Source organism: Microtus oregoni, unplaced genomic scaffold (genome assembly GCF_018167655.1).
Source record: "Microtus oregoni isolate MIOR12 unplaced genomic scaffold, Mior012 000013F_ref0000133, whole genome shotgun sequence".
NCBI classification, from domain to species: domain Eukaryota; kingdom Metazoa; phylum Chordata; class Mammalia; order Rodentia; family Cricetidae; genus Microtus; species Microtus oregoni.
In genome coordinates, this window is record NW_024543072.1 from 43,515,739 (window position 1) to 43,529,593 (window position 13,855).

At 53.9% G+C, this 13,855-nt stretch overlaps 1 protein-coding gene across 1 annotated transcript in view; it reads left to right on the top strand.

The window, feature by feature from the left end:
• The window catches only part of Kiaa1614 (KIAA1614 ortholog), a 31,250-nt gene extending 24,082 nt beyond the window's left edge, over nucleotides 1–7,168 (top strand). The window contains exons 8-10 of the mRNA XM_041662798.1: nucleotides 1,506–1,633; nucleotides 2,319–2,503; nucleotides 5,913–7,168. Of these exons, the coding sequence (XP_041518732.1) occupies nucleotides 1,506–1,633; nucleotides 2,319–2,503; nucleotides 5,913–6,106 (507 nt within the window). The 3' untranslated portion in view covers nucleotides 6,107–7,168. The remainder of the gene's footprint in view (nucleotides 1–1,505; nucleotides 1,634–2,318; nucleotides 2,504–5,912) is intronic.
• Nucleotides 7,169–13,855: the final 6,687 nt, after the last annotated feature.

Consider the following 13,855-nt stretch of genomic DNA (forward strand, 5'->3'; position numbering starts at 1 on the left):
CCTCTGCCTCCTCTGTGCAGAGAAGGTGGTGGTCTACAGAGCAAGTTCCAGGAAATCCTGTTTTGAAAAATACAAACAAACAAAACTAAACAAAAAACAAATAAGGTAGAGAGCAGTGGACAGGCACTGGAGCCTTTCCTTGCAGAGGCCTCGGAAGGAGGAGAATGCAGGGTGAGTGACTACTGTCATGGGCTCAGCACAGTATCTAGGGGAGGAGATCCACGTGCAGCATCTGCTGTCTGCATGAGTAGAGATGGGGAGGAGAAGCAGAGGGTGAACTGGGAAGGAAGACACTGTCTCAAGTTAAACATCTCTGGCATTGAACTGTGAGCCATGGCACTTGGGTTTATTGCCATTGGAGTTTCTGTCTCCAGAAACCCTCAAGGAAAATGACAGTGGACTAGTGTCTCAGAGGTCTCGCTGCAGTGTAAGCTGAGTGACTGAAAGCAGAGAGCCGCCTGGCTAAGGATGGGACATGCAGGAAGGAAGGTACAGAATTCCAGAACTGAACAAAAAGAAGCATTCCGGTCTCCCCCAGGAGAGCAGATGCCTGAGTATCCCCCCCCCCCTGCCGCGACCAAACACACCAGCACATACTGTGCCCTCTCTCATATCCCTGTGCCCTCTCTCATGTCCCCATGCCCTCTCTCATGTCCCCATGCCCTCTCTCATGTTCCCATGCAGTCTCTCATGTCCCTGTGCCCTCATGTCCCCTTGCCTTCTCTCATGTTCCTGTGCCCTCTCTCATGTCCCCGTGCCCTCTCTCATGTCCCCTTGCCTTCTCTCATGTTCCTGTGCCCTCTCTCATATCCCGTACCCTCTCTCATGTCCCCGTGCCCTCTCTCATGTCCCCATGCCTTCTCTCATGTCCCCGTGCCCTCTCTCATGTCCCCGTGCCCTCTCTCATATCCCGTACCCTCTCTCATGTCCCCGTGCCCTCTCTCATGTCCCCATGCCTTCTCTCATGCTATCTTTTTGGGGGGTGGGTCTTGGGCACCTGTGCTCCTCTTTTCAGCTGGAGAGCTCTTGTCACAGCCTCACTCAAGTGCCAGCTCCTCGTCTGTCCCCATACCTTCTGAACCAAAACATCTCTGCTTAAGGAACTTGTTATAAGCTCCCGGAGCTAACAGTTAACTAGACTCATCCTCACTCCCAACTGGAAGGTGTGTCATGTCGAGTACGCCACCAGTGAGCCACACCCCAGCCCCTCCCCTAAGGAAGTGTCCCTAAGGGACTTAGGATCCTGTTCCTCCTGCCACAGCCTCTGAGTACTGGGGAGATTTCCACAGTTAGCTAAGTGCTGAGTTGTTACTGCTTTGATGTGTAGCGCCATCTCTCAGAGCAGGTTCTACTGACTTTTGCTAGGCGTCTGGACATGCAGACCAAGGCTTGTACCTTTGTTTTCTTTGTGTGCCGTCATGTTCATGGTTCCTGTAAATCCTATGTTGGGGACCCCTTTCCAGGCTGTGCTTTTCTCACCTGCAATATTGGGCCTTTCCCACTAGGTGTCACCCTCTCATCAGCATCGGAAAGCAGCTTCCTTCCAGAACCTCCATTCTCTGCTAGGGGGCAAGGGAGATCGGTCCAGCCTCTACCGGGTAGAGGGGTCAGGGGACCCCAGTACACCGAACAGGTAAGTGTGGCACCGGAACCTAAAGGACAAACTCAGAGTCGCCAATGGAGCTAGCCGCTCAGTCCTTTCTTCCCTCAGCGCCACAGGCGTGAGCCAGTCTGTCCCTTTAAGAGGAGGTGAGGCAGAGTGGTGAGGAGTGACCTCTGTGCTCTTGCCTTGTGCAAGGGAACACTGAGAGGTAGGTTTGCTGGAAGGTGGTGCTGGAAAGCTCGGAAGCCTCTCTCTCGGCTGTCTCAAGACATCCTAAAATCAGCGTATAGAGTTTATTTATCACAGCCAAATATCCTTCTAAACACCCAGAAACAGGAATCCCCAGAGGCCCTTGGTTCCTGACCTCTCTGCCCAGGCCCTCTTAACCTATTTGCTTTTACCCAGGGCTTCATGGGAAGACTTTGGGCTGGGGAGTAGAGGTAGGGCAGGTAGCTCTTGAGAACACTATATAAAATTTATATATAATTCTAATTCTCAGAGGTATCTTCCTAAAAATGTTGGAAACCACAGTCCTTGCTTCAAGGCACTTAGCCCTGAGGAGCTGCCCGCAAATGCGGTAGCTGTCTGTCTCTAGCCTAGGGAACCCCAGCCTCTAGTGCCAGGCTCCTATGTCAGAGGTGCAGGTCACCTTAGGGCCAACAAGGAGCTGGCCCTGGTTCCTGGCCCTATCTTATTGTCTTTGGTCTCTTTGTAGGCCAGCCAAAGCCTTTCCCCATCGTGCCCTCAGCGTGGAAGATGTGGGTGCCCCTAGTCTGGCTCGCACTGTGGGCCGGGTGGTAGAGGTGTTCCCCGACGGCACGAGTCAGCTTCAGCTGCAACGACCCCCAGAGGGCACTTTTGGTTTCCATGTGGCCTACGGCAGTGGTCGTCGAGACTCAGGTATGCCCTTGGTAGCCTCAGCAGAGTACCAGGGGTGTGGTCAGGTTCCTTCTGGGCTTAGCTGAGCAATGGAGAAAGGCTCTCCTGGTCCCCCCAGAAGCTCCTGCTGCTGTGAGGGCTGAACTGACAGATTTGATTGCACTGTCCCTCTGCTGTCCTGTGACATCTTGAAATCAGAGTCCTCGAGGCTTTTCAGAGAAGCAGAGGAAACTTGCCAGTTCTCGGCTATTCCTTTGATGTGGTTGATGTATTTCAACGGCTCCCGGCCTCCAGCTGCTGGTGTGTCTGGGCATGTGGAGTGGGCCTGCCTGTCTGCAATCCTGTCCAGCTCCCTCACCAGCTCCTTGAGGTTTTGTTCAGATGGATGCTGGCTCCAGGCGCCTGGCTGAGTTGCCTGCTGTGTGTCCTAATTCAGTACCACTGTCACTGAGTTCTTGGTCCCTCTAATCCGTGAGTCCTTCATGGTGACCTGACTTGCCTAGGCCAAAGCCTGTAGTCCAGAGTGCATTTGAGTACAAGGGACCTTGAAAGCTATCCGCAGGCTGTGCTAAGTGGGGAAGGTTGGGAGGTGTGCTGAGGGAGGGTGGGCAGAGGAAGAAGAGAGGGAGGGAAGGCAAGCCCAGGGCTGTGCTCCTGGGCCCTACAGAGGAGGCTGTCCTGCTCTTGAGTCTCCTAGGTCCGGGCTGTTTAACTGAGAAAGCCCTCCTGCTGCTGGGCTTGTAGCACAGCCTGTGTTCTCGCATCTGTCCCGTTGCTCAGCTTCCAGGAAATATGTGCATCAGGTGCCTTCTCATGTGCACTGTGGCTACGGGGGTTACAGCACCAGGAAATATATCTATCAGGTGCCTTCTCATACGCGCTGTGGCTTGGGGGGTCACAGCACCGCAGGGAGTGCACAGACCCCTGACCGGGCAAGCACTCCAGCGAGGGTGCTGGGCCAGTTCTAAAAGTTTGCTTCATCTATTTCGTACTGTGACTGTGACCTAGTGAAAAGCGCCAGGAAGCAAATGTAAACACAGCAGGCATGGCAGGCGCCCTGGAGACCACGTGAGACATGAGTGGAGATGGGACACGAGAAGGGTGGAGCTGTCCGGGGCTGGGAGATGAGATTCAGGATCAGAGGTCCTAAAGGCCATGGCGTTGTCTGTTGAGAGGCTGCAGGCTGTGCTGTCCGGAGGGACTTGGGGTTCCTCGCTGAGTAGGGCAGGGACCGTCTACTGAGGGAGATTTTAGAGCAGAGGGTTGAGAACACACAGTGGGACAAGGACTGGCACTAAACTGATTTCCACAGTGCAGGAGGCAGACAAAATAGCAGATGGCACAGGGTGGCCGTGGAGATGGTGAGCAGGGAGTTTAATCTGGCTGGTTCGCAGTTAATGTGACCTGAACTTCTTGGAGAGAGAGAGAGAGAGAGAGAGAGAGAGAGAGAGAGAGAGAGAGAGAAAGAAAGAGAGAGAGAGAGACCGAGAGAGAGATTGGGAACAGGAATGGGGTGGGCCTCCCCCAATCTGGACCTGGGGAGGGTCAGATGTGAACACAGGGAGCTGACACTGGGAGAACCAGACAGTGTCATCCAGGCTGTCTCCATGTCCCTTACTTGGAATGTCCTGTCCAGGTGGTGTCCCACTCTTGTGACTGTATTTGGCCACCAGATATCACACGGGGATCTCACGCTAGGCAGTGTGGTGGCTGCTGCTGTTCCCACCACAGGCCCTCCCCAGCTGCTTAGGGCCACTTCCCCTGAACCTCGGAGGAGCCACGGCCCCGGGCTGCTCTGGCTCCTTGCTAAGCATCAGTCAGGATGCCAGCATGTGTCCCATCTGACACCACACCCACGAAAACAGCAGGCCCTGCCTTCTGGTTCTAATCGACTATAACACAGGCATCCAATACCCTTACCAAAGCTGCTCCAGCAGACCATAAATGCCAGAGTTGCCTTGCAGTCACGATTTCAGCTGAGAAGCCTACCCAATCTCCCCAAAATGGCTGGACTGACGTCAGTGTCTGGTCTGGCTTGGCTACATTCTTCTAGGTTTTGTCATTCCTCCCCACCTGCCTCTCCTCCTGCACACCAAACACTTCTGTGGGTTCATGTGGGGAGGAGGGGGTGGCTCCCTCTCTCCATGCCAACAGTGTGTAGACTCAGCAGGTAAGCTGTTCAGGCATCAGAAAAAGGAGATCAAGGATAGGGCAGGGCCCCAGTGGAAGAGCCACCTGCCAAAGGATGTCTGCCAGATGACACTTGGTCATTTAGTGGCTGAGCCTCACTGGGAAGGCTCGTCTAGGCCAAGAAGCACAGAAAAGGACATCCAGACTCCGGACAGGAGAGGAAGTGTGTATGCAGCTCAGATCAGCCAAATGGCCACAAACTTTTAGGTTACTTGAAGGAATTGTAGTCCGTATTCAGAGCCTGGCTTCTCCGGGACCCAGAAGCTGCAATAAAGGGCTCCCCCTGGTCTGTGGGCCAAGGTACCACTTTCCACAGACGATGCTCCAGACCAGAGTGGGAGGCACCAGAACAGACACCTGACTAGGAAGGGCCTTGGGGCAGTTGCTGTGTTTCTCAGGCAGCTGGTGAAGGGGTCAGGGCCATGCTCAGCTGTCCCCAAATCCTATTGTATTATCAGTTCAGGAAAGTCACCCACAGAGGCTGTCCCCTGCTGTCCTCCAGCAGGCTGGCTATGCTCACACAGCAGAACATGGTAGTGGACTCCAGCCTTCTCCAGAGGAACCTGCCTGTGTACCCTGTCAGATGGGGGCAGCGGACAGAACTTGAGAGATGCCTGGCCCTCAGCTGGGCACCCCAGTGCTATGGCAGCAGCGGCTGGAGGCCTGCCTTCTCAGCCCGAGTCCACATAACCTCTCCCACAAATGGATTTCCTGAGAGTAAGCCGTAAATGTGGGCAGAAGGTTCACTTTGGCTGGACTTTGGCCCAGATGCCCCCACTCCCAAGTGAGAAACTGAGTGGTGGCTGAGGACAGGGCAAGCCCTGGACATACTGTGAAGCAGATTTGGTCTCAGCCACTTCTGCTACTCTGGTGGCACTGTCCCCACCGTGGCCTCTGGACTGACCCTGGGTCCCTGATCCATCAACTACATCTATTTATGAGTCCTGGGCACCAAACGCAAGGCACACAGGTCTTCATTTTAAAAATGACTTCCTTATCCTAAAAGCTGCCATCAGAAAAGGGTAAGATCAGTTTATTCCTCCTGAACTGCAGATGAATAATGTCTTCAAGCATCATTTGCATGGGTTTTCTTGTTTTGAAAGAGGCTGCAGAGAATGAGGTTATGCATGGGGAGGCGGGGAAGAGGAACATGTGACATGTTTCTGTGTTTCAGTTGTGAGGCGTGTGTGTCTCTGTGCCCTGTATGATTTCTCACCCCCTCTCCTCTCCTCCTCTGCAGGACTCTACGTGCAGGCCATGGCTGACCGGGAGACTGCCAAGCTGTACTCGGGGCTGCTCGGGGTGGGGGATGAGATCCTGGAGGTCAACGGGGCCAAGGTTGCTGGGCTGGGCTTGGCTCACATCAAGGAGCTACTGGCTCGTGTGGAGAGCTTGTCAATCCGTGTCTTGAGACAGAGGCCTGTTCCCCAGTGACCCAGAAGTACTGTTTCCCCCATGGACACCCCCTTAGAAGCCCTGAACCCCCACTGTGTGGGGGGACTGGAAATGCACTACTCAGAGATAATTTGTGGCTGGAAAATGCGGTTCACAGATCAGGGTGGCATCTAGTTGTCTGGGCTGTGGGAGAGCTACTCTGATTCGCCACCTGCAGAAAGAGACGAAGAGACTGTTTGTATGTTCCAGTTAAGGTCACTAATTTATGCAGATCTGGGGAAAGAAAATAATGGTCTTTTTCCATGACTGAAGTGGTAGCAACAGGATGTGTCCCTTTGTTGGAGGGAGAGGAGAGCAAAGGACTGCCTCCTTGGGTTGATCCCTGAGAGCTGGCCTCACCCTGGTCACATTCACTGAAAAGCCTCCTCAGCTCCCAGCACAGCAGAGACAAGTGGCCACACTGGCCTTGTGCAGTCTCTTTCAGCTGTGGCTTGCCTGGTCCCCCTGTGACTGCACCTTTGCTCCTGATCCAGAAGGGGCTCAGTGTCTTGGCACAGCACAGCAGCCAGGAGTGCAGGGTCCAGACCAAGTGCTGGGAAGTAGGGCTGTCAAGCGTTCTGAGCCCGCTCTGGGTATGTAGACATCCAAGAGGTTCTGAGCCAGAATGTTAAGAAGTTCTAGGAAATTTTTATGATCAACACCAAGCTGAAAAAATGAAACTATTGCCATTTTTAGTAAGTGTGGCCATGGTCCTAAGGGTGCAGGGGTGGAGGCCAACCCCGCCAGCCCAGCCAGCCCTTTGCCTCCACCCCTGCCTAGACCGTGGCTGTTGCAGCCTGGCCTGGGCGGGCCTTGGTCTTTGTTCTCTTGTCCAGCTTGGAGACAGGGCTGCAGCTGGTGTCTGGCTGTCCCCCAGCTGCAGGATTCCTGTCCAGACCTCCCTGGTGGCAGCTGTGGGTGGGCAGCAGGCAGGGAGGCTGTGTGCTGGGGGTGACCATCCCACCTAGGCACAGCCTGCCCAGCTTAGAGCCTGCCCAAGGGTTCAGGACTCCATAGATGCATGGACAGGTGTCAGCCTTAAATTATTAAATAAAAAGCCAAAGCTGCTTCCATTGGAGTTCCTGAATTCTGTGTTCTCTTGACCTTCATCGGCCCTAAGAGATCTGGGGCAGGAGCAGAGGGACACAGGTATGGCCAGAGGGCATTCAGAGGGGGAAGTGGGGGCTGCAGGGGTAGGGTGTCACAGCCAGGGCAGATGCAGAGGTCTATAGTCCTTGCAGAGAGGAACCTGGCAAGGCAGGGGATGGGAAAGAACATGGATAAGAATGTTGGCTAGGTGCATCGAGAGGTAGAGTGGGCAGCTCATTGCTAGTTTGGAACTTGCCATGGTGCAAGCTAAGGTTAAAAAATAAATAAATAAAACGGGCTGGAGAGATGGCTCAGTAGGTAAGAGCACTGGCTGCTCTTCCAGAGAACCTGGGTTCAATTTCCAGCAAGCACATGGCAGCTCAGAACTGCCTGTAACTCCAGTCTCAGGGGTTCAACACCTGCACACAGATATACATGCAGGCAAAACATGAATGCACAGGAAATAAAGATGAAAAATTATATTTAAAAAAGCAGCATTCATTTAAATTGGGCTGACATGAGTGTGGTGGGCAGCTTCCATGGGACAAGGAAGACATTGAGGGAGGCATGGGCCTGTGGAGAGGGGACAGTGTGGCTTCAGCCTGGGAGGCAAGGAGATGGGACCGGCTCAGCAGAAACAAAAAAATCTGCTCCTGCTGCCCCAGAAGCTGAGGAGAGAGGGGGAGGGAGAGACATGGGGGAGTGTTTCAGAATCCCAAGAATGCAGGGCAGGTTGGCCAAGGCTACCCCAGGGTATAAAGAGGGTACTGAGGCACCCCAGAGATAAATCTGTCCCCCAATCCCTCCTCCACAGAAACAACACCCCCTAGCAGGAGACTACAGCCATGGGGGTGGGGGGGGGGACCCAGGCAACCCCTAGAGCTATTTCCTAGTCTGGAGCTACAGCTGGAGAAACATCACCCTGGAAAAGGCATCAATAGCAAAGTCACCTGTGTTCTGTATGGCAAGGTCACTTGTCTTCTGGACAAAGGCAGTGAGGGCCTGAGGCTGGGAGAGGAGGAAGAAGCTATTCCTGGGGTGGGGGTGGGGGGTGGGGGTTGCAGTTCTGCCAGGGATGGCCAGGCCCTTGTGCCTCCTCTGTCCTCCGAGGAACATCCTGCTTCCTGTCCTTTCAGAGGTGGGAAGCCCAGCTCAATGCCACCAGCCCTGCCTGCCTGTCATTCTCTTGTCACTTGTTACTCTCAAGTCTTCCCCTATTTTTCCTCCCCCAGTGCCAGAGAAGAGAGAACCGGGATGTGAGAGAGAATGTGCAGGGCAGGGGAGGCTCTCCACTCTGACCTGGGATCCGAGGCACCCACTGGGGCCTCTGCTCTTGCCTGGAATAAAGCGACCTGAGGTCCCTGACCTATGTGCATGGCGGGAAGGGGCTGCTTTCTCCAGCATCTTGTCTGATCTCCAACATCTCTTTACCTAGAGAGCTGCTGACCTAGGCCTGGTCCAGCCCTTCTTTAAATACTACGCTATCAGAACCTTCTAGAACTAAGTTAATTGCCATAAGCCAGGTCTGGTGCAGGCCAAAGGGGCTGGGGAAAATGAGGAAGACTCCATCAACACCCAGTATGAGGAGGGGCAAGCGCAGCACACCCTGGGCAGCGCCCCTGAGACCCAGACATGGTACAGCCCGGTGCAGAGCCAGAGAACTGGCGATGGGAAGGGGAACAGTGACCCAAGCAGGGGTCTGTGCATGAGAGCTTGCAGTGAGAGCGAGGATACTCAGGCATAAAAATATAACCCAGGGCAAAAGACGTGGGTTTCCCCTGAATAACCTGTGTCCCCTACGCTCAAGAATGGCAGCTGAGTTGGGGACCACAGAACAAATACCAATTTTGGCCTCAGACGAGCCAATCTCCTGAGGGGTTGCAGGGCAGGGATGGGTGGAGGTGGGAGAGGACCTCAAAAGGCACTATTGTTAATCAAGCCTTGCTTCTGCTTCCAGGAAGAGGACACAGGGTGACCCCTAAGGTGTGCCTTTAAGGCTGCCCAGGATCTGGCAGGAGCTGAGAGCAGGATTCCTACCACTAGGCACTGTGGGTGCTGGTTCACCTTGGAGTATAGCAACGTGTGCTGTTGGCCCTGTGGCTAGGAGGGAACTGTCATCCTGCCAGCCAGCCAGAAGCAGCCTCGCTGCTTTCTAAGACAAAACATTAGCGTGAAGTGCAAATTCAGCAAGTCCGGGTGTCCCTGAGAGTCTGGGCAGGCCACAGGCAAGTCGTCAGCTGCACCTTCAAGGCCACCGGCTGCTGAGGAAGGTGCCCAGAGGGCCTGCTCCTGCCAGGCCAAGGATACCACAACCTCGTGTGCAGTGACCTGGATGACAATCTCGGTCTGCTTGAGGATAACAGAGCGGAGGATGAGGGAGGGGCTCCTTGAGGAAAGGTACTGAAGGAGGCACCAGGCCAGTGGGGGTGAGGGGTGGGTGCTGACCAAAGCTGACTCACAGCTGGGCCCAAGTGTGTGTGCAGGGATGAGCACTGGGTACATGATCCCCAGACCTTAGGTTAGGGAGCCACAGGAGGCATGGCTCAGATTTCTAAGTTAGCTAGGGGGTACAGGAGTAGGAAGAGTGCCACCCTGATTTACTGACCTTTACAGGGTAGGGGTGCAGTACTTCACTTTCAGCTTTTAGGTCCTTTGGGAGAAATGAGGTCCAACTTCCCACCACCTGCAGGAGAGACAGTGTTCCTTCCCTGGCAGTGTTTCCGATCCTAGAAAGCGGGTGTGTTGGGAGGAAGGGCTGGGAAACAAAGAGACCCTCCCACAGAACAATGACAGGTTCTCTAGCGTCACCTTAGGCCCAGTTGGTGGAACTGATGAAACCAGGCATAGTCTTTGGAGGAGGACATCTCTGGTTCTGGACCCGAGTCACCAAGAAGCAAGAGACCTAGAAGCAGATATGCGGACACATCTGGACTTGCAGGCCCTTCAGAGAGGCTCAGGGAAGGGGGCTAACCACTGGGCATTCACCCTTTCCCTGGGATCCAGCTCCACACATTCATTTATCCTCTCAGTCCGTGGATCTGTGGCCTTGCCGGGCTGCCATTCCACCTAGCCACTGCCTGGCAGCCTTTACAAGGCCTGGAGAAGTCCTCTCTCGGGCACAAACCACGACGCTGCGTGCTGCCTGGCATAGTTTCCCCTTTAATTCTCACACAATTGTGCAGTCGGGGACTTTAGACTGTGACTTTCTTCCGTGGAATTATCCTTTAGACTTACCTGGCAACAGCTGCTCTGGCCTGCTGCACCCGCACCTGTCCAGGCCAACCATTTCTTCTGTCCTCGGGCTCACTCTGAGGCTATTCAAAAGGCTACCATCCCCGAATCCCTTCCCACCATGCTCTGGGACGTCTCTTTCCTAGGGAGCCAGGGCACCTGCTCAGAAATGGCAACAGCCCTTCCTTGGCAAGCTCTGCCCAGCTTGCAAAGGCTGTGGGTTTGGCCAGGTCGCTGTGCTGGGCCGGAGGAAGGGAGCTGCTGGGACTGGCTCAGATACCATGCCCCTGGAGCCAGGACTCAACAGCTGCCCTGCCAGTCCTGGAGGGTATCCGGGGCTGTTCTGCCGATGCCCAGCCACCTGCCAGGCCCGCCTTTGTCTCGTCCTTCTGCAATCTGAGCTCAGGCCTCTATCGCAGCATGGGGCTGCCCTTGGGGCTCTGGCCAGGTGCCAGGCATTAAGGCCAGGCCTGCTCTGCCCTTTGGGATGCCAACACCTCCAGAATGGAGTCAGCCACAGCTGTGAGATAAGGCGAATCAGCATGCCATGGGCTACAAGAGATGCCAAGGCAGGGGCCCATCCCACCTGGGCCACAAAGGCTTCTGGGGAGAGCCAGCCTCAACACTCTGATTCCCCAAACTCACCAGCCTCCACCCAGTTCTGCAGTTTGATTGGGAGGAAGAAATGGGTGTGGTGGGAGCTCGTGCTACTGTTGGCCTCCGGGACACATCAGTTTCCAGGTTTTTCTGGGTCACTGTAAGCAGTTGGGTTCACTGTTCTTATAGACAAAAATCCAAATAGCAGCATCTTAGTTAGGGTTTCTATTGCTGCATTGAAGGCACCATGACCAAAAGGCAAGCTGGGGAAGAAAGAGTGGTTTTGGCTCACACTTTATGTTACTGTTCATCTTTGAAGGAAGTCAGGGCAGGAACTCAAACAGGGCAGGGATCTGGAGTCAGGAGCTGATGCAGAAGCCGTGGAGGGTGCTGCCTACTGACTTCTCATTCGGCTTGCTCAGCCGACGGGACCACCAGCCCAGGGACAAAAACACCACACTGGGCTGGGCCCTCCACCCTTGATCACTAATTAAGAAAATGCCCTACAGCCGGATCTTAGGGAGGCAGTCTCTCAGTTAGGTTTCCCTCCTTTCAGATAACTCTTAAGTTTGTCAAGTTGACACAGACTAGCCAGCACAACCACTGAGGCTGACTTCCTGAACTCCTGAACCAGAACTATTATTTTGGGTATCCCAGGCTGGCCTTGAACTCACCGAGATCCTTAGTCTCCTGAGTGGCTGGGATTACAGCCTATGCTCTGGTCTGGAGCCGTTTTCCTGATTTAACAGTCGACTTTAATGAAGGCTCTGAGACACAGAAGACCAAGGCACAAGACATCCACACCTTACCTCAGGCATTGAGGGGTTCGGTGGTTGTAGGAGCTGGGAGGTGGCTGAGTAAGTGAGTGGCGTGTCAAGTGTGAGGACTAGTCTCCAAACCCGCAGTTTTTAAAGAGCCAGCCATGGTAAAGGATGCTTGCAGTCCCAGGGCTGGGAAGGCAGAGGTGGGAGGAGCCCTCGAGTTTGCTGGCGAACCAAGCCCCAGCTTGGAAAACTTGTTTCAAAACCAAGGTGGCAGACTCCTGAGGACCAGTATCCATGTCAGGTTAGGAGACAGCTTAGTGAACACCGGTTTGCCATCCCTGAGCTCAGACTGGCAGTTTTCCCCGGAAGAAAAGCCTGTGGTCCACTCAGACTTGGTGCCGGCTGTATCCTTGAGGGAACTTCCATCAGTACAGGAGGTTGAACTTGGTCTCACACATAGTAGGCAGGCATCTACCTCCCAATTGTTATGCCCCTAGCCTCTTTTTCTTCCTTCCTTTTTTTTTCTTTTTCGAGAAAGGGTTTCACTTTCGGCTGTCCTAGAACTGGCTCTGTAGATCAGGCTGGCCTCAAATTCAGAGATCAGCCTCCCTGGTGCTGGGATTAAAGGTATGCACCATCACTAGATATCCCTAGCCTTTTTTCCTACATTAATAAAAAGTTTTATGTTTATTTATGTAGTTTGTATATGTGTAGGTGCGCGTGTGTCATGGCACCCATGTGAAGCTTAGTACCTGGGCTCCCAGGATTGGACTAGGGTCATCAGGCTTCATGGCAAGCACCTTATCACTATACCATTTCAGATTTCTTCCCTTTGGTGTGGGGAGCGGGGAGAGATAAGGTCTCATTAGAGTGGCTCAGGCTGGTCTTGACCTTGAAATCCTCTTGTCTCGGCCTTCACAATAGCTAAGAATTATAGGCCTTTGACACTAGCCTGGTGGTTAGTTTCTTTTTTAAGATGTATTTTGTGTGTTGGGAGATGGTGATAACATGCCTTTAATCTCAGTATTTGAGGAGGAGGCAGAGGCAGGTGAACCTCTGTGAATTCAAGGCCACCCTGGTCTACAAAGTGAGTGAGAGCCAGGGCTACCCAGAGAAACCCCATCAAAAAAAAGAAAAAAAAATTTTTAAATGTATATATGTGAGTGCATGCACACCTGCACATGCTTGGTGCCCAGGAGGTCGGATCCCCTGAAAATGGAGTTATAGGCAGTTGTGAGCTACCACGTGGGTGCTGGGAAGACAGCACAGGTCTCTGCAAGAGCAAGTGCTCCCGCTGCTGAGCCCTCGCTCCAGCCCCATGAGCTACCATGTGGGTGCTGGGAAGACAGCACAGGTCTCTACAAGAGCAGGTGCTCCCGCTGCTGAGCCCTCGCTCAGCCCCGTGCTGCTGCATCTCTAGAAGTTTCATGCACACCTGGACTGCAGGCAGGCACCGCACCTGGACTGCAGGCAGGCACCGCACCTGGACTGCAGGCAGGCACCGCACCTGGACTGCAGGCAGGCACCGCATCTGGGTTGCAGGCAGGCACCGCATCTGGGTTGCAGGCAGGCACCACATCTGGTCTCACGTGGTACCCAGGGTTGAGCCCTAGACACTGGGCATTCTAGGCAAGCACTCTACCAACTCTGCTGCATCTTTAGCTCCCACAGCTCCTAATTCTGCTCTTCTTGCTGGATTTTCAGCTAGGTTGGCCAGCAAGTCCCAGTAATCCTTGTCTCCATCCAACTGCAATACTGAGGCTACAGACATGAGCGGATCTACAGACATGAGCTGCCATACCCAGCTTTGATCTGAACTCGGGTCCTCATCCCACTCGGTTAATGCTCTTCTCCACTGGGCTGTCTCCCCAGCCTCCATATGTTCCACCAATTATTGCAGATGGGGAGGAGTGATAACCTGTACTTCAGTGTGAAAAGACTGAAAACAAGAACAAGAGGGCTGGGGATGTGGTAGAGCACCAGCCTAGCACGGGTGGGGTCCTAAGATCCATCCTCTATTAAAAAAATCAAAGAAAGTGGGAAGAAAGAAGCATCCAGGACACAGGTC